The 25,973-nt window shown below is 35.5% G+C and overlaps 2 protein-coding genes across 20 annotated transcripts in view; one reads left to right on the forward strand and one right to left on the reverse strand.

Annotated features, from left to right (window-relative positions):
• Positions 1–3,943: 3,943 nt before the first annotated feature.
• LOC123762077 (putative nuclease HARBI1) lies at positions 3,944–13,569 on the forward strand. 7 transcript variants are annotated; one of them, XM_069335882.1, is made up of 6 exons: positions 3,944–3,968; positions 6,342–6,475; positions 8,249–8,397; positions 9,452–9,590; positions 10,205–10,350; positions 12,736–13,569. In XM_069335882.1, the coding sequence occupies exons 2-6, from the start codon at positions 6,464–6,466 to the stop codon at positions 13,424–13,426; spliced, it is 1,137 nt and encodes a 378-aa protein (XP_069191983.1). In that variant the 5' UTR covers positions 3,944–3,968; positions 6,342–6,463; the 3' UTR covers positions 13,427–13,569. The 7 variants fall into 7 exon arrangements, with proteins under 7 accessions (XP_069191983.1, XP_045604309.1, XP_045604308.1 ...); XM_045748353.2 differs by lacking the exon at positions 3,944–3,968 and adding an exon at positions 4,102–4,413; XM_045748352.2 differs by lacking the exon at positions 3,944–3,968 and adding an exon at positions 4,102–4,292.
• Positions 13,570–13,729: 160 nt separating this feature from the next.
• LOC123762075 (IQ domain-containing protein E) overlaps positions 13,730–25,973 on the reverse strand; it is a 32,070-nt gene continuing 19,826 nt past the window's right edge. For 10 of the 13 annotated variants that reach the window (XM_045748343.2, XM_045748349.2, XM_045748348.2 and 7 more), the window contains 4 exons: positions 25,376–25,540; positions 23,862–24,251; positions 17,978–18,088; positions 13,730–15,618 (listed from right to left, as the gene is read on the reverse strand). In XM_045748343.2, the coding sequence (XP_045604299.2) occupies positions 15,394–15,618; positions 17,978–18,088; positions 23,862–24,251; positions 25,376–25,540 (891 nt within the window). In that variant the 3' untranslated portion in view covers positions 13,730–15,393. The remainder of the gene's footprint in view (positions 15,619–17,977; positions 18,089–23,861; positions 24,252–25,375; positions 25,541–25,973) is intronic. The other 3 variants (XM_069335875.1, XM_069335873.1, XM_069335876.1) reach the window with 2 other exon arrangements.

Consider the following 25,973-nt stretch of genomic DNA (forward strand, 5'->3'; position numbering starts at 1 on the left):
AGCTTGAAGAAACAAAACTTAACAAAAAAGCCTCATCTCAGCTAGCTCCGCGTCCCAATAGGTATATTCTACCTTAAAGTGAAGACTTATTTCCCACCACACGCAGATGCAACACGGTGCAAGAAATTATCGATTTGATCCGCACTGTGGCTTCAGCGTTGAAAGGTTTTTATTAGCGGAATGGAATGAGTGGAAAATAATAACCAATAATGAAGCAATGTATCAACTATCAGGTAGACGGAGTCTCTGCAAAACATTACAATTACATGCTCCGCCCCAGCTCCATCTACCAGGGTAGATTACCCTCAACTGGTCTACCGTCTAACGCCGCCAAAGGACACAGTAGCAGCCGCCAGCAACATGTGGAAAGGTGAGAACTCTTCGCAAAAACAAATTCCTTTTTTTCCCGTAGCCAAGCCATTTTAAGTAGAAAGAGACTAAAGCTACAATAAAGCTTATAGTGACATGAAAATAGAGTAAAGAACCTTTAGAAAATAATAGAAAACTATAACCAAACCTCAAACAAATTCATTTTCCAAATAATGGAATAAACCAAGCCATACATGCTGCAAAATAAGTTAATAATAAAGTCTTCAATCTGAATCCTGTTGATTAACAAAATGTATGCACATGACTCCTCGCACCCGAGGTGGAGCCTACACCACTTCCTACAACCCCAGCTGGAGCCTACACCACTCCCTACAACCCCAGCCTGGAGCCTATACCACTCCCTACAACCCCAGCCTGGAGCCTACACCACTCCTTACAACCCCAGCCTGGAGCCTATACCACTCCCTACAACCCCAGCCTGGAGCCTATACCACTCCCTACAACCCCAGCCTGGAGCCTATACCACTCCCTACAACCCCAGCCTGGAGCCTACACCACTCCCTATAACCCCAGCCTGGAGCCTACACCACTCCCTAGAACCCCAGCCTGGAGCCTATATCACTCCTTACATCCCAGCCTGGAGCCTATACCACTCCCTAAACCCCAGCCTGGAGCCTTCACCACTCCTTACACCCCAGCCTGTAGCCTACACCACTCCCTAAACCACAGCCTGGAGCCTACACCACTCGCAACACCCCAGCCTGGAGCCTACACTACTCTCAACACCCCAGCCTGGAGCCTATACCACTCGCAACACCCCAGCCTGGAGCCTACACTACTCTCAACACCCCAGCCTGGAGCCTTCACCACTACCATGAGCTGGTGTAGGATAACGGTGTCAGTTTGCAGCTTTGTTAGACATCATCCCCATTCCTAATACCGAACCCAAAGTCTTAATTAAAAAAAAAATAGACAGCGTATTTTATTATCAACGTTTCGATAAATAAATCCTAGTGTCCTATTTGCTTTATTTCGAACATTTATGCATTGATTTTTTGGTTTAAATTGCCATTGATTTTTTATTTAAATTCTAATCATAATCCCTTACGCAATAATCCGACTTTGCAATCTCAACACCATCTAGCTCGTATCTTGTAACTATCATCTTTACCTAGCCTCAAATATACTTTTGTCTTAAATATCCTCAAGAGATACAAAAAAGGTAATTGCAGAACTCCAGTTACCTAATACCTGCATGGTGTAAAACATTATCATAAGCTACCGGACGTATAGATCAGTGTTTAAAGGTAATTCGGAAGTAACAATAATACAGCTGATGCCATCTGTCGGCAAAAAAAAACTATCAATTCTGGTCAACAGTAGCCATAAGATACAACTGATGCCATCTGTTGACATCAAATTACACTATAACAAATTACCCTACAAAATACACCTGGCGCCATCTGTTGCGTGAACATTGAACTATCAATAGCCGAACAGCAGCCCATAAGCCGGGTTGTTGTGCTGAAGTAAGAATTCCTGTGCTTGCATATCATTGGTAGAAACTCTTTGTTGACATTCACCATAACAGCCAATCACAGGAAGGGATCAGCTAAAGGTTCCATCCACTTAGTAAATCATCTTAGTTGGGCAGCCCTGCTTATGACATTCTGCTTTAACTTTAATCTACCCAAAAATTGAAGTGTTAATTATTTAAAAAGTGTTGATAATTTAATATTACAGGATATAACAGGTGTTATATAAAATGGTCTGAGGTTACCTAACTTATGACGTCATAATATGACATATATTTGTATCGAGGTTGCCTCGATACAAATAGCATTTATTATATGATACTTCGCCCTCTTATTGGATACTTCGCCCTCTTATTGGATACTTCGCCCTCTTATTGGATACTTCGCCCTCTTATTGGACTAAATTATTCAGTTAGATGGTCATTTCTGTCAGGTACAAAACAGAAATTGTTATTCTTTATTGTTATTGTAAAAAGACGTATTTCTTAGTTTACATTTTATTCATAAAAAGAGTGTTGGCATTCCCTGCAACAGCCAATCACAAGAAGGTATTTGCTTGAAGCTCCAACTCCTTATGGACGAACTTTCAGCACATCGATCTAGTTCATGGCTTTCTGTTTCATCTCTTGTATATCTAAACTATGATTTTTTTTCGATTACTATTATAATTAAAAATCTGAGACAGTTGTTACACAAAACAGCTTTTGTGTTTTTATTTAATCTTTTATTTAGATATCTTTTTTATTTAGATATTTTTCTTTATTTAGAATCTTTATATATATATATATATATATATATATATATATATATATATATATATATATATATATATATATATATATATATATATATATATATATATATATATATATATATAATATATATATATATATATATGTAGCAGTTTTTCTTGTAAACATAAGTTTTTGAATATGACCGAAAGGGTAAGATTAATGATTCTAACACGAATCTTCTCAATATTTCTTATGTTTTTCTTCACTGTCGGGGGTAGTTGAAAAATTAATTCTCCAAAGTTCATTTTCACATTTTATTTATTGTCTGATGTCTAGAAGAGTTTCGCAAGAACATTTTTTACATTTTCAAAGACAATATTTTTACATACAGTACTCAGATCGTGATTATATTCGATTTTGGGTGAGGTGATGAAATACAAATTTTTTGGGTGAGGTGGCAGAAAACAAATCAATGGGAAAAGACAGAACACGAAACAATGTATATATCATGGGTATACATTTATCTTCTTGCTTCTGTGCTGGTTCAGGGTCTTGAAGCGGGTAAGAATGTAATTATGTGTTACTTGACTGTTGATTGCTGGTTTTGACTTTTTGAAGTGTAGAGCCTCGCTGATGTCAAGTCTCCTGTTGTCGTTGTATCTGTCGATAATTTCTGTGTTGCTTGTTAAGATTTCTCTGGTGATGGTCTGGTTGTGTGAGCAGATTATATGCTCCTTGATTTAGCCCTGTTGTTTATCCATTGTTAATCACCTAGAAAGAGACGTTGTTGTCTTGCCTATATACTGAGATCTTTGGGGCTGACAGTCCCCTAGTGGGCATGAGAAGGCATAGACGACGTTGTTTTTTTCAAGGCATTCTGTTTGGTGTCTGGAGAGTTCTTCATGAGGCGCACTTCATGCTTCATGCTTCTAGGCGTCAGACCATAAATAAAGAGTGAAAATGAACTTTGGAAAGTTAATTTTTCAACTACCCCTGACAGTGAAGAAAAACATTAGAAATATTGAGAAAATTCGTGTTAGAATCAATAATCTTACCCTTTCGGTCATATTCAACAACAATTATATGTTGTACCTAGCAGCCAGCCAGATTCACGAAGCAGTTGCCCAAGCACTTACGAACCTGTACATCTTTTCTCAATTTTTGACGGCTTTGTTTACAATTATTAAACAGTTAATGAGCTCCGAAGCACCAGGAGGCTATTTATAACAATAACAACAGTTGACTGGGAAGTTTTCATGCTTGTAAACTGTTTAATAAATGTAACCAAAGCCGTCAAAGATTGACGAAAGATGTACACGTTCGTAAGTACTTGCGTAACTGCTTCGTGAATCTGGTCCCTGGCTACTAGGTACGACATATATATGCACGAAACGTACTAATTTTGTGTCGGAAATGGTATAATGTGTGGAGTTAGTTAGTTTAGTTCATTTATTATGCACCCCATACCCAACTTGTAGGGTGTAGTGGAAAGGGTTACAAAGGCACATAATGGACTCAGGGACTGAACCCCACAATTCATTTAGCTAAGCAAGTTACAATCTTGATGAGCTAGTTACAAAATTCAATATAAGTCGTCACATCAACAATGGTATAATGTGTGGAGGTGTACGAAGTGACCGCCAGTCTCAGAGGGAGTGTGAGGGACGGCGTCGCTCATCTCTCCAATACCACGGTATCCTTGGGGGATATGGCTGCACATTTTGTGGAGTAATTAATCATGTGAACACTGAACCACTAGCTAACTCAAAGTGTTCTAAATATGTTGGATTGGGTCCCCGGGCAAGAGAGAAATGGTTAGACACTTCAACCTAATGCCTCTGTTCGCCTAGTATTAAGTCCCCGTGGCGCAGTGGTAAGACACACTCGCCCAGCACTTTTGCCTGGGTTCGTATCCTGGCCGGGAAGGATTGACTGGGCGCCAATCCTTAATTGTAGCCTCTTGTTCCCCCTGCACTGAATAGGGACCTGGTTGTTAAACGATTTGGTGGGTGGTATTCCGGGGAAAATTAGAATTAAGGACTTGTCCGTACGCTATGCGTGCTGGTGGCTGTACAATAATATAAGAACTTGTATATATAAATAAAAAAGTAGGTACCCAGGGAACTCTGGGGCTGCATCCTCGGGACAGTTAGTATGTCAACCATTTGGGAACCATTTGGGGACCTGCAATACAAACTTTAGGTACACTCTATATACACAGACTTCCTGACCCCCAACAAAATTAATTATTTTATTACTTTATCCTGTATCAAGTTGTATAAGTATACTGTATATACATACAGTTGTGTAGCCACAGTCTAAAGGTTAGGTAAGGCTTCGTTGTTGCACGATTATTAAAATTAAATTCTATGGTTCATTTTAATTTTGAGATTTCCCAGTTTTCATTCAAAAATACGAGTCCATTTTCCTTTGAAAATGAGGTTTCAATGATAGGGTGTGATAAATATGCTACATGTACTTAAAGCTCCATTCTTGGTTTTTTATCATTTCAAATACAAATATTTATTCAGGTAAAGTACATACATACAAGGTGAGATACAAAAAGTTGATGGATATATAGAGAAAGCTAGTACATACAATGCCTAAAGCCACTATTACACAAAGCTTAATTCTATAGTTTATTTTCATGTTGAGTTGGCAAGGTTTTTGTTCACTCAGGTATGGCCCTGCTACTTTTTGAAAATAAGTTTTGAGGCTGGGGACGTGAAAAATGAGCTAGTTGTCGTTAAATGTTTTTTACAAACATGTTCATTTGGTAACCTTATCTTGTGAAGATTTCGGGGCCCAACATCCCTGCGGTCCGGTCCTCGACCAGGCCTCCTCCTGGTAGTTGTCTATTATATTATAGGTTAAAATTAATATTTTGTTATGTAAAATTAGCCCATAGGGCGTGGAGACATCAATCAACGCATCCTGGAGACATTTCTGGATGCAACGAATCCCTCACTGCAACAAGTTGGGTTTGATCCCATACAGTTCGTTGAATCAAGGTCGTACTGTATGGTATGTACAGTTTGCCTGTACTCAACATAAATTATTATAATGTTAACAATTTCTGCCTTATGAATAATCATTTTTCTTGAGTTTTGATGAGTGTGACTGAGAAAAGAGTTCCAATTCATTGTTTGAGATTCTTTTTTTCTTTTTAATATTAGTTAACATTACAAAACATTCCCATCATTATTATGCACCCGAATCTTATTCTATTAATTTTGTGTAGTTAGCCATTTGTTTTCACACATTTTGTAAGTTAACACACAAATAATGAAATGACAAAACATGTTTTACTAGAAATTTAACTTAAATACTGTATATTAGTATGTTACTGACGAGCGGCTAACAGAAGGGTAAGTAAATCCCACAATAAAATAAAAATTTATTTATTTATTTATATATACAAGAATAATAACATTCTTGTACTGACACTATTACGCATAGTGTTTTGGGCAAGTCCTTAATCCTAATGTTCCCCAGAATACGACCCTCCAAATCGTTTGACAACCAGGTACCCATAAGTTTAAGTTATACTGTATTATAATTGATGAGTAAGATATGAAAAGATATCACTTGTAAGTGAAGGTGAGATTTTAGCTTGTTATATAGTACAGTACAGCTGTACAGGTATTTTATATTTGAGATAGTAGTACTGGGGAAAATGTTAACATAGATAGACAGTACATTAATAAAACACTTTACGTATTTGTTAAATTTGTATCTACAGGTAAAACGTATTGAAGATCTGATTCCTTATATGGATAGTTTTGGTTTGTTTTGTGCTCAAAGAGAGAGAGAACTTGCAGCTTCCTAGTTCTTTCTTTTAACATCACTACAATAAAACAACAAATGATTTGTAAGGTATGTACTAAATTGTTGATGATCCCCTAAAAGTAAGGATTATGATTGTCAATGCTGGTTCCTTTACTAATAATTAAAATTTGCATTTGTCACAATTTAATTCTTTATGGTGTTTATTTCTGTGCTAAAGTAAAAATAAAAACAAGATTTCTCACATAGGTATTGTAGGTCACTTGAGTTAATTGTAGTACAATACAATACAGGTAATTTGGAATATGTATGTTGATACAGTTACTCTTAAAAAGTTTAAATATACAGTACATTAAATTCATTTGAGTATTTAGGCATTGTTATGTATGAAAGAAAATGTCCCCCTTTCCATAATTTTTGTAGTAATCTGTAAATTTCATGATGTAGGTTGATATATTTCATCACTGTCATATAGTGATGCAGATTGCTAATCCCAAAAATGAATTCATGTGGCACTCCACTCTAACATTATTCCAATGAAATTGTTTTGTAGATAAAGACTCTATTTATTTATTTATTTATTTATTTATTTATTTATTTATTTATTTATTTATTTATTTATGTATACACTGTATAGACTGTATATACAAGAAGGTATATTGGGTTTATGAGAGCACAAAGCATTGATGTTTTTACATCTTGTAAAGCCACTAACACACAGAGTTTTGGGCAGTAACTCTATAATTCAAGTCATTAAACCATTATTTTATTTGCATGCAAAATATAAGAAACTCAAAAAATAAAAGTATCTACATCTTTTCTGTTTGTTTGTTTTTTATCTGTAGAAGGAAGATGGATGGAGGAGTCAATACAATGTTTGCAGACACAGTTACATGAAAAAGAACTTATATGTTAATCTGTATTATTTTTCATCAATTATTAGTTTACATATTGCAATGTTTTTGTTACATAACTTTTTTATGTACACACAAAACAGTGATTGAGTACTGTATATAAACCTATAATTTAATATGTACACCTTTAATATGTGCTTACCTCTCAGTGACTACGGAGGAATGAGATTTACAGTTGCTCTTTATGCCTATCTCCTATCCTTTTATACCTGATGTGCTAACTGCCTCTCTAACGTTTACATCATAACTTTTCTTAAAGGTGTGGATGGCATTGGCTTAACACACCCTCTTCCAGCAATGCCATTCCACTTGCCAACCATCCATTCAGGAAACAAGAACTTCCTTACATCTCTTCGACTTAATTGCATGTCCAGCTTCTGCTGATGTCCCCTTGTCCTACCTCTTTTTATTTATATAAACCTGCTCCTGTCATGGCTCAAAAGTGTTTTGTAACCAATTACTTTGTTGTGATCTGTTTGGACATGTTATCCAGGCATGGCTCCAAATACTGGGAGTAAAGACCATATTGTCATTTAACTATAACTGCAGGCCCCTAATACATGACAACCTCAGTCACATACTTACCCATTACAAAACAATAGCAGAATTTTTACTAATGGAACTTGGTTAACTCCATTACATTCATAGAGAGCTGTAATAACCATTAACATCATTGGTATACAAAATAGTCAAAATAACAAAATCGTGATACTGAATATGATATTTGCATTGGCTCAGATCAGCAGATGATGGTCACTATACTAGGCATATTAAGCATTTAATAAACAGTATATATGTGTGTGTGTGTTCATCATACCTAAAATACCTTTTTCCTCCTTGGAACTTGTTATACAAAACAGTAATCTATTTCTTTAGAATTTATGACTAAAATTGTATCATCTTTTACCTTCATTATTAGCACGAGACATGATTTTTAAATGTTCCACAGTCCATATCACGTCGCCCAAGCACAGACATGCTGCGAAGGGAGATTCGCATGAGAAGATATCGGCAGTTTCTCCTCCTGAGTACAGAGCTACAAGACCCTGGGGATCCACTATCAAAATATACCCCACAGGAATTTCAAGATATATACAGGTTGCAATGCAGTTTGATCTGTAGTTTTCTTTGTTTAAATATCTAAAAATTAGTTGTGATATGGTCAGACATTGGCAACAATGGTTTTGGAGTGAAGTAGCCCCTGACTAATATCTTTTGAAACAGGTGGATAGTATATTTTGGTCCTCCAAAGTTTGTTATTGAATTTTGTGAATTCTTGCCATATTTAACTTTGTGTAAATTTTAAGTGTTGGGCAGAGGGGGGGGGGTCTGCGTGTCTTCAATGTTACTAATAACTTTATTGTTAACAATCTCTTTATGTGGTAAAGATGTCTCTGCTCTTAAACATGCATACTTGCTAAAGAACTTAGTTGTCATGTATTCTAAGCCCTGGATAAGTGCACAAAGCAGTTAGAGGTCATAAGTTTAAGAAAATTATATCTAAGTATATACTGTACACAGAAAGAAAATGGAAATAGAGAATTCAACAATTTAGAGAAATGGGAAGTAGGAAATAGCTGACAAAATAAGTAATATTCTTTGAAGAAATGTGAACTGAATGTTGTGTTAGTATAGCTAGTTTAAAAATTCAAGATGAATCTCTGGGAAAGAAGTAAAGAGTAATATTTCACCTTGAGTGCAACCTTGTATGATAACTCAACTGCTGGAAATAACTAAACAGTACACATGGAGGTCTTTAATTTTTAAGATGCAATTTGGTACCATCTCTACCTCTATTCAAACAGGGCTTCTACACATTGGAAAAGTGAAACTTATTACTTTACAGATGTTAAAAGGCACTTGCACTCTATGTTGTTCATACTGTAATCCATCTATTATATACTGAAGATGACTGCAGATATAAAGGTTGTGAATAATAGTGTGTAAGGATGGAGGAAACAGAAATACAATACAGTACAGGCATCTGCTTTTGGAAAATTAGTATCAAACATCTCACCCTGTCCAGGGATTGAACCTGGAATCTTTTGGTTGAGAGGTAATGGTAAAGTAAACATTTTAATCATAATATCTAAGATAAATTTTGTGTGTTTTTAATTTTATTTGATCTTGTGTAGGGATATTTATTTATCAGGCTGTCAAAGGAGTTGTTTTGTGAGCTGCTCAACATGATCCAGGGGGATCTGGAGCGCTCTGACAACCGTGGCCGGCCTCTTCCTGCCATCTATCAGCTCTTGATTGCCCTTCACTTTTATTGCAGTGGCTCTTACCAGGTGTGAAATGTTGATTTTTATGTTTGTAGAATTGAGTGTAATGTATAATATATGATTGTATGTTTTTTCTGGGAGGGGCCCCTTCAGTAGCTCCTTGGGCTAAGTGCTGGTCCAGCCATGCCTTAGGGAGATGTACCACGTTTCGAGACTCACGCGAGCCTACTAAGAGTCAGGACCAGCTGAGATCAACGGTCCATCTAATTGCCCAAAGCTACTCAATCATACCCCAAAACCTCCTTGCATTATATAAGTAATGAAGAAATACAACATATTTATCTACTACTGTATAATGATGGTATGTAATGTAGAATTTGGAAAAACATTTTACTCTGAACTAATTAATCTCTGGATACGTACACAAGTACTGTACATAGAAGTTTAAGTAGCGAACGCATGCCAGCGAATAACCATCAGCATCTATATAACAAAACTATTGTCCTATGGCAATAATTTCACTTCCAGACACTTATTTTTTAATAAAACTTAAATGTTTTCTGGCTATTTATGTTAATTACTATTGTAATTATGCATTCTTGTACAGTAGATGCTTCATTGGCATTTTCATTCATATTAAAGTTTACAGGTATTGATAGATATATGTTTTGCATCACCAGAAAGTTGTTGGGGATCAACATGGATTGCAAGTCAGTCAGCCAACAGTGTGTCGAACAATCCACCGGGTATCAGAAGCCCTAGCCAAGCGTTACAGTCAATTTGTAACTTTTCCCTCTGTTGCTGAAGCTGCCGATGTACATACCAAGTAGGTTTTTATTCTCTGCAGGGATACCAGCATGGGCCCTAAGCCTCTGACCGGCCCTCTGTTACTTATTTCTGTCTTACTTGGGGGAGGGGGGAGGATGAGCGTTTATGACTCTGGCCACATTCTTACTGAAGCTAGCATAAATGTGTATACAAACTTCAGTGCTGTTAAATCTCCATTGAAATCTTTTTTGGTTTGTATCTTCGGTTGATAAGACTTTATGTATGTATGTATGTATGTATGTATATATGTATAATATATATATATATATAAAGTGGAACCTCAATTAACGAATTTAATCCGTTCCTGGATCGAGCTCATCATGTGAAATGCTCATCTTTCAAAACGAATTTCCCCATTTAAAATAATGGAAATAAAATCAATTCATTCCACCACCGAAAGACATCAATATAATATTCGATTTTTTAAATAATGGAGCAGCCTACTTAGCATAAACTGAAAAAACCTTTTTGACATTTGTTCTCTTTTCAAATGTTTTCTATTTTTTTCTAGTTTTGTCTAAAAAACAAAAATCAATGCTTTGCAACATTACAGCAGTCACCCCTTTACATCCCAGCATGTAATATGTAATATATATATAATATAATATAATATAATATAGTGTGTGTGTTCATTCTGCAAGCTACTGCAGTGATTGCCACAGATACAATTTAGTATAATGTGATCTGCTTGCAGTTGTCAGAGCCAAAATTGTGAGTTTACTCTACACAACTCTTGCTCCAGTGTTCCCACTGTGGTGCCTACTTTTGATAATCACTTACTACACCAATCTTCCAAACAATAGCTGTGTCAAGTTCATGTACAAATTTTTGTTTTAAATCAAAGACTATATGTATCACAATGCTCATTATTTTCCATCTTGGAGCAAATAGTTCAGCGGAGCACCGACACCCTTTGAGCCAATGTTTACTAATCGCACACGAGGTTTCTTACAGTATTTAAATACATCTTCATAGTGTATGTAAACATTAATACTGTATACAGTACTAAAATCCAGCAAAATTTCCATTGTAATATTAATTTCCTCTTAAGAAATACCAGTTATTTTTAACTGCCCCAAAAATTATATAATGAATCAAAACTGTACAGTTCTCTGTAGTCATAAAGGCTTAGGGCTTTCTCCTAGTAATTACTTTACCTTGGGTCTGGGTATACTGTATCATGGAAGTCCACGGATGGTTTATTTAGGGCCTCCCAAGAGTGAAGCTTTACCCACATGGTCACTCCATTCAGTTGTCTAGACCAAGTCATGCTTAATAAGTGTACTTTATAATAAAATTTTGGGTCTGTAAGGCATGGATAATGTCAAGTTACATGTACTGTACTTGTTTTATAAGTACAGTATTGTGAAAAATATTTTCTTAGCTTTGGTTTTTATCCTCAAAGTTGATTGTCTTAATTTAGTTTTTGTATGATAATAGAATTTGAATTAGAAAAATTTAATCAATTATTATAACTTTCCATAACTGTTGGATTAATGTTCAGGCCCCAACTATATAAAATAATTTACACTACTTTTGTCTATTCAGCACCACAGATGGTGCTAAATAGTCTTCCAGGCTTGGTGCCTTCTTTTGAGAATTACAGTACTTACTGTACAGTACTATATTATAGACAAATTTGTATAGCACTTGCCATTTCCATTTAATTTTTATATTGCATTTTCATTAAAACTTTTTGCATTCAAATGATGCTTCAACACGTCATCCGATTGCTATTTACTGTATTAACATTCGTATTTTTCATTTCTGTCATGCATAATCTATTATAAATGCACTTGTTTTTGGCATCTGTTCTCTAGAGAATTTATTCGTAAATATTTTAACACCAAATTACCATAGTTATAACTTGCCAAATAACTTAAAATTCTTAGAAATATTTTTCACATCGCTGAGTGGCCCAGGGAGCCCAGGATGTTTAGTCGGGAATGCGCGGAGAGGTGGGATTGCCGAAGCATTACCTTATGTTTTTCTTTATAATAAAATAAGTTGATCGATAGTAGACATATTCATGAGAACAAAAAAAAATACATATTGACATGTACAGTATAGTTAAATATCTAGATAGAGCTGCTGTAAAGAAAATCACAAACTACAAAAACTGCATATACTTCGAAGTGTTACAAAGTCTTAATTATATACTGTACAGTACTGATCATACATATAAATGTACTCTAATTTATAAACATTCTAACCATAACGCTTCCCAATTTTACGTTGTTCCCCCCCTTTGAACTGACGATCAACAGAAATGTAATCATCCTTCTGCTTAAAACTATTTATTATTGCTAAATTAGCAAGTCATGTAATGTTTGGAAGAGTATGGCTTAAACATTATTGATGTAATTATTTTTTGTTTATGCAGATTTTATGATGTGGCTCAGTTTCCCAATGTTATTGGAGCCATCGACTGCATCCACATGCGGATATCTAATCCCGGAGGTGCAATGGCAGAACAATGTAAGAATAGTAAAAGCTGGTACTCTGTTAACTGTCAAGTAGTAGTTGGTCCCGATTTAAAAATATTAACAGCCATTGTCCGCTGGGGAGGGAGTGTACCCGATTGGCAGATATATGAAAATTCAAGATTAAAGCAAGTACTGGAACAAGGAGAGTATGGCCATCTTGTAGGGGATTCTGCATATCAGTGTCAGCGCTACTTGTTGACTCCAGTCGTCAACCCTGTGACGCCAGCAGAGAAATGCTACAATCGAGCTCACTCTTCAACTCGAAGAAAAGTAAAGCGAGTATTTGGAATGGTGAAAAGGCGCTTCCAGTGCACAAGTCAAGAACTTAGGTCAAATCCCAAAACTTCTTGTGCAATTATTTTAAGTTGTTTTGCGTTACATAATTTTGCACTTGAACGGCAAGGTCCACCCAATGACTCTGAAGCCCTTTATGCCCCTGATGAGTCTCCCCAAGACAGATTTGTTGGAGACGACGACCCTGAGGGGGAATCTTATCGTCAGCATATAATTTATGAATGGTTCAGTCATGATCCCTCAGGAATATCCTACCAACCTGATGATGGAATATGTGAAAATCAAGCATGGTGAAAAACAGGTATTACTTATGATCTTGGCCAAAGATAACTTGCATGAAATCCAATAGCTATAGTATGATGTATTGTTATAAATGAATTTTGCATGATCTTTGTGAATGTGTCTGTAATCTATGATAAATTATAGTGACATATAAAGCATTAATTTAATTTTCCTATAGCAGTATATCTTCTACTTTCTTTCTAAGCTGCTAGTGGAATGACTAGCAGTTTGGTCTTTTTTATACCAAGAGTTCATATTTTTAAGAACAGTTCACAACGCTGCTTTAGAATGAAGAGGTAAAAAGAAAGATGTAACTTGATATATTCTTATTAAACATGTTACAGATAACATTCTTGTGACGGGCTCATGTTGTGCTTGCAGTCCACATTTCCTGGACAGCAGCCAAGACAGGATAATCTCCTGTCTGCTGTTTGCACCTACATTAAGGTGATCCAGACCAGCCTACCGTTTACTGCAAAACAGATATAATACATGCTAGACTTCAACCTGACACCAGTGACCAAGTGCCATACAAACAATTTACAACCTCCAAACTGTACATCACTGACATTTATCACTACTTGTATAAAGTTAGTAAATCTGAACATAGATCCAGCAATTTAACTGCATGCAATTATATTTTATAAACATTTTACATACTTTAATAAACATTAGTTCTGAAAGTATAATAACAGAACACATAATGACTTCACAAACTTGTGCATATTCAGCATATAACTGCCACATTTAAAGTATTAACATAATTTAAATCACTGAGAACAACAGGCAGTGAATCCAGAAAAATAAAGAACCAACTAAAGTAGCTAAAGTTGGTCTCAGAATGTTTCACACTGATCAACTCAACTTTAACAACACCAATACAGTACATTAACTGCTGCACAAGAAGAATGCCTCCAACATTTCTATATACTAATTTTGCTACATAACAGTTATAAAACAATGCTCGGTAAAACCCTGGAATAACAAAATTCAAATCTCAACTATATTACAAATGTTTAACAAGTGCAGAAATTTACAATGCCTCGAGTTGGGAAAGCCTATTACATCTTTCAAGCCAGGGGGCCCCTTCATTTAAATGAGGGAACAAAATTATACTTTGATCCATTTAGGTTACTTCTCTTTCACCTAATTTGCTTCACTGACAAAAAGCAAGTTTTGCTTTCTACAAGTATAACCAACAAGACTGAATAAGTGTACTATTATGGGTTATTGTCTCTGGCATCAAGGAATGTTGTGCCTTGGTTTTCAAGCCTTGCAATGTAATCGGCTTTTCCAGACTTTTAAAGAGGATGGCAAGCTATGCAAGTGATAGACTTGCCATCACTTAGTTTTTAATATGTTTTTATAATCATAATGCCTTGCAATCATAGCCCTTATTCTTGGGTTTTACTGTATATAAAATCAGATAGAGCTCTTTAAATATACAGTATTCATGTTAATTTGCAAATGGCATCACTAAAAGGCATACTGGTTACTGTAGATCTATTCGTATACAGTATAACAAATATTACAAATTTTTAACTAGTAGTATATCATACTTGAAACTGGTATAATGGCAGCCTAATAAGATTGATTTGTAATTAAAATAAAGCTGTCATTTGTAAAATGTTCAAACTGGATAATGATCATTTATAACTTCATGTGCAACATAAAAGTATGTCAAATTCTATACTAATTAATGGTTGAAACTGAATCAAAACAATCGCATGCAGCTGCCCTCCCAGTCTTGCCAGTTATGACATGACCGGAAACTCCAGTTCACCGACATTGCTGATAAATGGTCTGTAAGGCATGCTCAGGTACACGGCATTTGTGAAACAATGTATCTCGCACTTTGAGCAGTGATATCCACAGTGCCTATAACAAGTGTTCATAACGTAATTTAGTGGCGAGATCTTCATTGTGCATTGTGCGGCAAGACCAGAGGAGTGAATAAGACCAGAGATGGTAATTGTGTACTATTTGTTGCTGAACTGCTGCACTTTGTTTACCCTGGTCAGATGAGCATCCAGGGTAGCATGGATAGTGGCTACAGCGGTGTCTTCATCATACACATTGAAGGTTCCCTGACGTACCAAGCTCTGAGAACGTTTATAACTCGCCTTTGCTGACTCTTCTCCGTCAGGTGCCTCTCGAGTGCTCCTTCCCCTCTGTCTGGCTCGCTCTTCGCACTCACCCAGTCTCTGAGATTAAGATTAAAACACTTGTCTGATAAATGTTAAATAAAGATGGAACATTAACAAAAATATGAGAGTAAAAGACGTAAAAGAATAAAGGGTATCGAGGATATTTAGAGAACATGATGTCAATTGCATTAAACCAAGATACTTATATGAAATTCTGATTGAGATTGGAAAATATGAATCTTTACATTAATTACTGATGAGATACTTATAGATCCAATGTAATAAAAAATTTAATTTGTTACAATGCATCGCAACTCTTTACAAAAATTTGCAGTAGTGATACAACTTAAAAAATTTTGTGATACAATATTCACACCAACTTCCAAGTTGAATTGATTTATCCCAAAAAGTAAGCATTGAGTGTGATGGCCGTATGGAGCACAGCAACCTTGTCATTAGTTCCCTTTTAAGTAAAGAAATATTGATCATTTACTCTCTACTTGCCTTGTAAATTACAAATATATTCACTTAAAACCCCTATTAAACTTTGTGTATTAAAATAAAATGCAAATTTTGCTTTTTCCTATAATACATGGTACTGTATAATATGATGAGTGACTTTACCAAGAGACTGGATATTTTGGGAAACAAAATTGGTAATTTGGAGTGTTGCAGAGTTCTCTGGTTTTTCCACAGACTTTTACAGTATTAGTATTGTGAAGAATACTTTTAAAGTTAAACAGAATTCTTCAAGGAGCATTTAACATAGAGTGTTGATCATGGTAGAAGTGCCATTGTGCAGGATCAGCAGGTTTTAGTGATCAAGTTTGGACTTTGGGTCACAGTTAGCAACCCTGCTGTTCACCAAATTACTGATGTAATTCGTGATACAGTTGTACTCAGGGGGGAAAAAAAAGCAGAGGGAAACAGAATTATGCTTCCCAACCTTAGTTTTCCCAACCTTGGAGGCAAAGCAGTGAGCTGGGCTTCTATGGCCTCTGTTTTGGTGCCATTTCTCAATATGAAATGTAAGACCCAAAGATGATGTTACCCAAAGCAACTGTTGCAGGGATTACAGCCTCTTGTTCCGAATGAAATTTTCTCCAGTATCCTTGCCGAGTACAAGAGGTAAGGGAGTTGTCAGAAAGAGGTCTCATCTTTCAGTTTTGTTTTGCAAGCTGTAAGAGCAATGTTATAATAGTAATACAGGGTACTAAAGCTTGACTCTGAAATTTCCAATGTTGTCAAGAACGGGTAGGAGTTACATGTACGTTTAAGCAACAAATGAAAAATAAACTACACACCAGAAGATTAGGAGACGACGACTTTTTGGTTCGTCCTGGAACATTATGAAGTCGATTGTCAACTTGATAATGGTCCAGGACGGATTGAAATGTCGTCGTCTCATCTGGTGTGTGGTATAGCTCTCATATCTACAGCCACGTTATTGTGATTCATCATCTGCTTAAGCAACAAAGTTACTGACTGCTATCATTACCAGGGATTCAGCCACCCAGGAAGATATCCTTCAAAGAACAGTCCTCCCTAATGTGCCTTTTGTGCCAGTAGTTATACGGGTCACTATGTCACTAGTCAGCTAATAGCTGTGTTAACTGTTCCTCAATGTGCACTCCCAAGGTCTGGTAGACCACTTTCCAGTTCTGACTGTCCAAATTTGTTACTGAATTGTCAAAGATTGACAATACAAACTTCACTGCTTCAAAAAACTTATAATGTCCTCTTATGTAAGCTTCAAGGATTGGGTTACTAAATCTTCACTCTTAAGAAATATGATGCAAGTTGTCGAAGTCCAAAACAAATTTTCTGACTTCTGACAGAAACATGGCTGTTAAGAGGTATATGGTGATGGTCGAGACTGCTCGTTTTAAATCTTTTTCTAATTTGACATTATGTCATGAGTGTGTATGCTGCCCGAGGGAGAGTTGCAGCCATTTATTCTTCCTCTTAAGTGGATGTAAGTTAAGTACCCTTCAGTCAGCCTATTGTCTCAATTGAAGCAACAAAGCCCAAAGCAAATTGCCATCAGCAGATTATAAATGCCCTGTACTGCCATGTACAGGAACCTCTGTTCCGCATACTAATTTCTCGACCCAGTGTGTCTTTCCTTTCATACAAGTTCCAGCTCTCCATGCGATGGCCATGAAAGTCATTTCTTAAAATCTACATATGGTGTGATATATTCTTTACAATAATTGTTAAAGCCAAGCGCTGCTTCAACAAAGTATTGGTCAGCAGCTTGACCACATCAATCTGCCATCATAAATATCATATAACCCAGTCATGCCTTCCATATTTCCCCACTCTGATGGGACAAAGAGGCACATGGCCTTCAGTAGGAAGACACAGATTTCTAGTCCATTCTCATCCCCTTTCAAGTAAACATCTGCACATTTACCTGTCCTTCACCAACTAACAGTGGTTCTCTATTCAGCAGTTCATTAACTTCCCGCTGACGGTTCACATGAGACGACAACAGTGCTCGTAACAACTCTAAGTTCTCTATGATCTGAAAGAAAAACCATAGCAACTGTTTTTTATCATTTCAATTTTAAAAAAATATACTGTATATAAAAAACGACAATACAAATTTATTATAGACACATTATGGCATTTTGTGTGTAATTTTTAATTGATGATATTTCAACATATTTCTTGTTACCTTGGGCTTGTTAACATTGGTAACACCAATATGAATGTTCCAGTATAAAGCTATACCTCAACAATATTATAAATATTTGAATGAACTTAAACTGCCATGAAATATTTACAAAACGTTATAATTTTTCTATCATAGATAGCTATGAATTTACACTTTCAAAATATCAAAAGTTTAGTCACTGAACTACAAAAACAAACATGCAGTTTTCAAAGCTGCAGGCGCATCTTACTAAAATACAATAGCTTTATTCCTTACTAAAAATAATAGTTTAATTAGTGACATATACTTGTACAGTATTTCAACTAGAAATAATGAATAAACTTCATGCTGCACAACTATCCATACAAATACAATCTGTAAAATAATCTGTTGCATATAGTATTAAAGAACAGTGAACATGCAGAAAATACCTTTCACTACAAGATAGCAGCAAAGTAATTAATAATTCCATCACATTTAATCTTCATGTACCAAGTGTAAGAAATGGTCTTTCATTACCACTCTTGTTTAAGAGAGAATCAATACAGTAGCATAAATTTATTTAATATATAATAACCTAAATATATTATAATTGTTAAGGTTGTTTTATAGCTATGACCTAACACAGTCCCAGGAACCTACAGTCTATTTAATTTTTGTCCTGATCAGAGACCAAGTCATATGGACATAGATCCTTTAAACCACCTCAAGATAAAATAGCAGTACAGTATAGAGAAGAATAAATGGAGCCCAGAAGTCACCTTTCTGACACTAATGCAAAGCAAAGCTCATCATAGAAGGCTGTTACAAGGTTCCTTTCAGTCCCATATGTGGAAGCCTTCAGGTTGTATATAGGACGGGAAGAGGCGTGGACAAAACATTGTGTAGATTGTCAATGAGACCTCCAGAGAATGAGACATGTTAAATGGGAAAATATTGAAGACTCAAAACATACAAGTATTGGTTACCTTTGGACAAATAATAAGTAACTATTACTTCTGTACAAACCATTCAGAATGCAGTTTGGGGAAAACTGCAAAATAAATATATGTAATTGCATTTAAATTAAATGCAAGTATCACTAAGATTTCAATGTTCATCACTAAATTAATTTCAAGTGTTGCCACAATTTTGCCACAAAAATATAAAACAAATTAAAATTTATGTTCACGTAAAATGAATAATTCATTTTGTCGAGGGAAAGGAAGCCTGAGTCTATGTATACTTTAGGCTGGTATCGAGGTCACCCAAGGTCAAACTATTGTGCACGAGATGCAACCCCACAACAGTTGTCTAACTCCCGGGTACCTATTTACTGCCAAGTGAACAGAAGCATTAGGTGAAAGGGCACTTGCCCAACTGTTTCTGTCCTACCCAGGAATCAATCTCGGGATCCCTCTAATTATTTGGTGAAATTTAGCAGTTATATTGATCTATTCGTCAATTTTGGGAAAAATTATATTATCTTAGTTATTTTTGGGGAAAAATCATCAAGTACTTTTGATGATTTTTGGGGAAATCATCATCAAGTATTGTTATTTATGCTGATAAACTTGTTTGAGTTTGCTCAACACCATTTAGATATCAGAGTTGCCAACCTCACAATTACAAATTAAAATAGTCGTGTGTGGAAATTCATGGAAATTCATCATAGAATTGCAAAGCCAAGGTTGCTTAAATGTCTAAATCACATTTTTTAAGAACAATCTTCAGTAAATAACTTGCAAGAACTTTACAAAATACTCTCTGAAGGATGACATTCAATAGGTACACAACTCTCTATAGTGAGTGCTTTAGAATCCAAATCCTTTGAAATGCTTATCCAAACAGTAAAAAAATTACAAATGATCATTTACTTAAATGCAGCTTTAGCCCATAATAAACAAGCAGTAGCCGAGGTGTCAAGGTAGTCGTAACACTTGAGAGACCTAAAGACGATGTCTATATAAAAGTTTGACAGAAACAAACAGCAACTATTGCTACTGTATTCTTCTGACATGTCATTCATGCAAAAGCTGAACTTCTACTTTTGTAGATTTAGAGCAAAAGAAATGGCCACTATTGTTTAAGCTAATTGGTGTAAAGATAATCCAGAAGGAAATTCAGGAGCTGATGAGAAAATATTTAAAGTTGCAACAATCTCTCATGATAACTTTTCCCGTCAACTCTTCCTGACATTTACTAACTTTTGTTTTGATGAATCAGGATCTTGCTTACCACTTAAGTTGTATAACCCTTCCCTTGTGACTTGGACCTCTCTTTAATGTACCAGTATACATCTTGTTCTTCCTTTCGGGCAAGTGAAGTAGTACATAGATAATGTAGCATGAATGTTGGTGGCATGAATACCAATTTATTTAGAATTCATTTAGATATGAATCTAAATATATTTAAATATTTATGAAGGAGGATTTAATTGTAAGGAAAGGAGTAGCAAGATTTTCTGATAAAAAAGGAAAAGAACTAAAATTAAAATATCTAGACCAAACCACCACACACTCATTAATCATAAAATTAACGAATGTTTGCATTACAAGCAGTTCTGAAAATCTTTATAATGCCACATAATATTCATTATGTACAGATAAAACAAAATTCGAAAGTGACCAAGATCCTGATTAACCATGCCTTTTAACTGCTTTAATATTAATCTTGCAAGTTATACTGTACCATGAAAGACTGTACATCAACCACACCTTCATGAGAATCACCAATGATTTTGTTTTAAGTTCTGAAATACAGTCTGCTTCATCTGTAGTACAGTGGTTTGCTAATAAATGCAACATTGAACTTGTCCAGAAAAAATATAAAAAATTCAATGAGATATTACACATTTAACTTCATTTCAGGTCAATGCAGCACGATTCTGAAATCCACGACAATAGCACAATATTGAACTGAATTACAAAATTCAGCTTTTCTATACAATAGAAACAATTAAGAAAATAACATGAGAATAAAGCAGAAGAAAGAGGTTGAGTGTGACTGTACCAGTACAGGTTCCCCAGCATGAATGGTGTAGACCTTAATACTGCGCCCTATGTGTGACTCAAGGAGAGAGCACACATTCTCCAGGTTATCTCTCTGCTGCAGAAAATAATATCAATGTGAAGATACGAATCTAAGCACAATGAAATCACAATAATGTGATATATCTCACAATATATATTGAGACAATGTAGTGGGATTGAACTTGCATCCCTGGAATTCGATCCAATCACTGCCTCAATATTTTTTCACATAAAACTAAACCGAGACTTGAATCTAAAATAATCTAAAATATTTGTCAAGAAACTAATTCATTGTTTATAAGCTTATAAGTATGATGCAACCCGGCTAAGCACCCAGCTTGTAAAATGTTCTAGGAAGCATGTCAGACCTTGCACTAAGAGACTAAAACGAAATTGTTGACATCAATCAACTACAAAACACTAGCTGAATTTACACATACTGTATTTCAATCAACCTGCATATTAATTCAATTTATCAGAGTTAGGGGGTTCCAAAAAACCTAACTTCAAAACTCCCAATGTAACACTAGTATTAAAGGTTTTTAAAACATAAAATTATATCAATATGACCCACAACAAAACTCTAAAGAAAGTATCATATATTGAACAAGTTTACTATAACTTGAGTCCTTTCCAGAATTGACAAAAGGGTGGACTTAAACCAAACATATTAGTAACCCTATACATGATTTTTTTTACATAGGCAAGACCCTTTTTAATGACTGACTTTTACATAGATAAGACCCTGACTTTGAGCCTAGTCCTATTACATCAGTGGGCTTTTTGGCCATTTTCCAGTTCAGCTTGTGTTAGGTAACTGAATATTTCCAACAAATCACCACTGGTCTCTTTTTTTGAGTAGTCAGAGACTCCCCTCTCGAAGGATGTGAATTCCGAGAGCCACGAGTCCATAGTTCAGTTATAAACAGAAATATATCAAATAAAATAAATCCAACCCAATGCTAATCATCATGATCTATAAAATATATTTCTCCCAAATATTTCAACTTAGCATTTCATTGTCATCTAAATGCTATAAGCAAAGCAAACAAGCTTGAGGGTACCCTATTCTCCTGGCGACTCTGCAACTTTAGTAATTCCCATGAACGATGTATGTGGGCTTTGAGAAGGCTCACAATTGCTTCACGAGTGTCACTCGGCTGCGTGTAAAGATTATTAGTTATAATATTAATTTTCCTGGAAGAAAGGAAGAAAACAGATGCATACAGAAGATAACAGGTTTCACTCTGGAACTAAGATACATCAATGCACAGTTCCACTCAAATAATAAGAATTACTTTTTTATATAACTCATTTTACTAACAAATGGTTGATATCAGTACCAAGTTCCAACTTCAGTAAAGATAGGAGATCGATAGAGGAAAAGAAGTTCAATGGTACATTATACAAAATAACCCACCAATCACCCTATCTTATACACTAAGTAGCATCACAATGAACCGGCATCATCACTGTCACAGCAAATTAACCACAACCAAACACTACCACATAAGACTGTGTAAAGTTCTCCTAATGAGTTGCCACATGAAAACATTTCACTTTTCATGCAACTGTTCTCCCTCAGCCCAACTTCCTCACATAGTCGTTCATTATTTTCTCCCAGCTTTTCAGCCTTTCTCCTGCTACCCTCAAATACACACCTATACGCTTTATTTTATTAACACTGCGGATGCCTATCATTACTATTCAGTCTGTCCATAATGAAATATATCCCTGGATATTATCCAGATAAAATAATCTTTTGAACTTCAAACTACTTTTTTTTTAATCCTGGTAAATACAACATTTTACACTTCAGACAAAATCAAGAACTATTAGACGTGCTGTTGCAAGTTCATTAGAAATATACAAATAGCAACACACGTTCTTCATGCCATGAAGCAACAACACTTTAAGAACTCGGGAACAAGTACTGTATTACATTAGGTTATAATTTAGTGAAGGGAGTTTTAGTTATCAGATAATACAACTGCACTACATTGCAACATCAATCTCTACTGTCTTAAGTTCACTACTACAGTACCACCTTCATAAAGTAATGTTTCTTTGGTACAAATAGTACAACACCCATTGTAAAATACTTTTCCCTTGTTGAAGTGTATACTGTATTGTTCTTTTGATATAACTAACCCTTTGGCAGTGTAAATTACTTGAAGCAAAAACTACTACCCTTTAGGGAATGAGCTAACTACTGTACTCTCCTACACTATAGAGAATTACTCCAAACACTGTTCAATATGCACAAATTAAATATGGGTTTGTAAATTGTGCAGTTCCATGTGTAAATTTGCATAACAGGATTTCAGGGTCTTGTAAGACAGTGAAGCATAAATTTTGAACAGCTATTACAACATCTGCTATAATCAACGAATCTGATACTTTGATGCACAACAACTACTGAATTTAAAATTCATGCTACTCATTTAGAGTATATTACCATTAACCAAGAGATAAAGTAATGACATCAACTACATCTGGTATGCTCTCACCTCCTTGAAAACAGCTTAAAGTACTCATTGCTCAGTACATGCCCAGTACTCATTATGAAAAATTATTCCTTTGACCTAAACCTGAAAATTAAGATAAATTACCATAAATGCAGTCCTTACCTCAATGTCTTGAGCAGATGCACCAGAGCTTGATAAATCTAATGACTTCTTAACAACATCACTACCATTCTTTTCTTGCCACAAACTTTCGTCCTCACCACTTGGAATGGTGTCTTGTCTGAGCTCCTGCCGACTGTTCTGTGCTGCCAGGCTCTCATCTTCAACATCCGTCTTGCTCAGAGTTACAGTATTTTGTCTGTTGAGTGAGTTGCTGCCACTTGCATACCCAACCTCTGTATTTTCTGCATCACTCTCAGCAGAGGGCACATCTTCACGCACACTTAATGTAATTGTTCTCTGTCGTGCAAATGGAGGAGCGTCGGATGCTTCACCACTGCTACCAGTTTCTCGGTGAAACAGGATCTCTGCCAGAACTCTCTCATCTTCATCCTAAGTAAAAATTCTTAATTTAATACATGATGACAGATCCAATCAATAAGTACTCTATTATGACCATCAATATTTATCTGCTATAATACTGAATTTCATGTTATATACTTATTGTAATAAAAATTTCCTTAACTGGCATTGCATTTTATAAATAAAAATAAGCAAATTTATTTGCATTAATATACTGTACAAACTTAACAAACAACTAAAAAATAAAAAAAAAAATCCTCATGGGCTTTTGACCATTTTGATTGATCCTTAATCACCAAGATTTCCTTGCCTCATAGCACCAGATTATGGTTCTGGCTCCCAGCAGGCAAGGGTGCTTCTCAAAGGCCTGGTGTATCATACGTTGATAACGCATGGCTGTACCCCTAACGAAAACCAGATATTTTCTGGTCCACCAGAAAATAGTGTCATTACATTCAACACAAGTCATATTTTGTTTGTGCATGTGCGTATTTACCCAAGGGTAGTTAAAGCTAAATTTGTGATGTCCCATCTTTCCTACATTTTTTGTCATACTGAGTTCTGAAGCTTCCAATGGTGTTGCCATACACTACCCTTCCATTTCATTTATTCACCTGTTAAAATGTGTGTAATTACAGAACTGTACTTATTTTTAAAGAATGAGAGCTATGCTTATTGTGTCTCATCTCTTATAATCTTATAATTATAATATAATTATAAGAAATCTTTGTCATATTAAGTTTTTAAATATTCAACAGTTTTGGCATACACTACACATTCATTTCCTTTATTCCATCCATCTACCTCCGCATGCAAGAGAGAATTTATGTATTTTTTCAGCAGCTTTGTGTCTATTGATGTTCTCAAGAGAGCCAGACCCTGCCTCAAGGGAGCAACCAGGTGGCTTAGCTTAGAAACAGTTACCATTGTGCTACATTGCTCAAATTCAATAGCAGCCAATTGGTTTCACTCCACTAAATAGTATATGTGTGAATGCGAGTGAGTGTGTGTGTGTGTGTATAATCATTAGGCATAATTAATAGTTATTTCTAATAGCAGTATCTAACACATTAAAGAAATGATCAACAGCTCTCCACATGTAGAAAACAGTAATCAGTATGGTAGATTAAGAGCATTTTACAGTACTGAAATACCTTTTTGGAACAAGCCTGGATGTTGCCATTCTGACAAAGGTGCAGTTGAGATGTAACATGCGAGTTAACATGATTTGTACTGTTCTCCATGTCAGGTTTAGCAGGAATCACCACTAGAGAAGTTACCGTTGCTTTACATGATGGACCAGCTTCAGTTTTACCAAGCTGTAGCAAACTTGTGTAAGTACAAAGTAAAATAGCACAGACGAACCTACATGCTGTGCATTGAGGCAAAATTTCATGATGCTTACAACAAGTTCAGGTATACTGTATCAAGGCAAACAGTTATAATATTCAAGAGCCTACATTTACATAAATTTCAGATTTAAAGTCAGGTTTTACAAGCTAAAATTTTATACTTAAATGTCACGGAAGCATCATTAAATTTTTATATAAAATAATTAACTTTCTATTGTTTTTCACAGCCATATAAAGAGGCAGAACAAAATTATGAAATCCACACGTTTGGTTAATCAAGCATGGCTACATGCAGAAAAAAGTCTAATTTTAGACAACATTCTAAGCAATAACCAAACTAATCAATTTAATAAAAAACTGGGAAAAATAAACTGACAGGCGATAATATGGCCAGTGAACA

The sequence above is a fragment of the Procambarus clarkii genome, chromosome 34 (genome assembly GCF_040958095.1).
Source record: "Procambarus clarkii isolate CNS0578487 chromosome 34, FALCON_Pclarkii_2.0, whole genome shotgun sequence".
Lineage (NCBI taxonomy): Eukaryota > Metazoa > Arthropoda > Malacostraca > Decapoda > Cambaridae > Procambarus > Procambarus clarkii.

Coding starts and splice junctions, on each gene's coding strand:
- LOC123762077 (XM_069335882.1), top strand. Junction 8,398..9,451: donor GAATTTCAAGATATATACAG/GTTGCAATGCAG, acceptor TTTATTTATCAG/GCTGTCAAAGGAGTTGTTTT. Junction 9,591..10,204: donor ATTGCAGTGGCTCTTACCAG/GTGTGAAATGTT, acceptor TTGCATCACCAG/AAAGTTGTTGGGGATCAACA.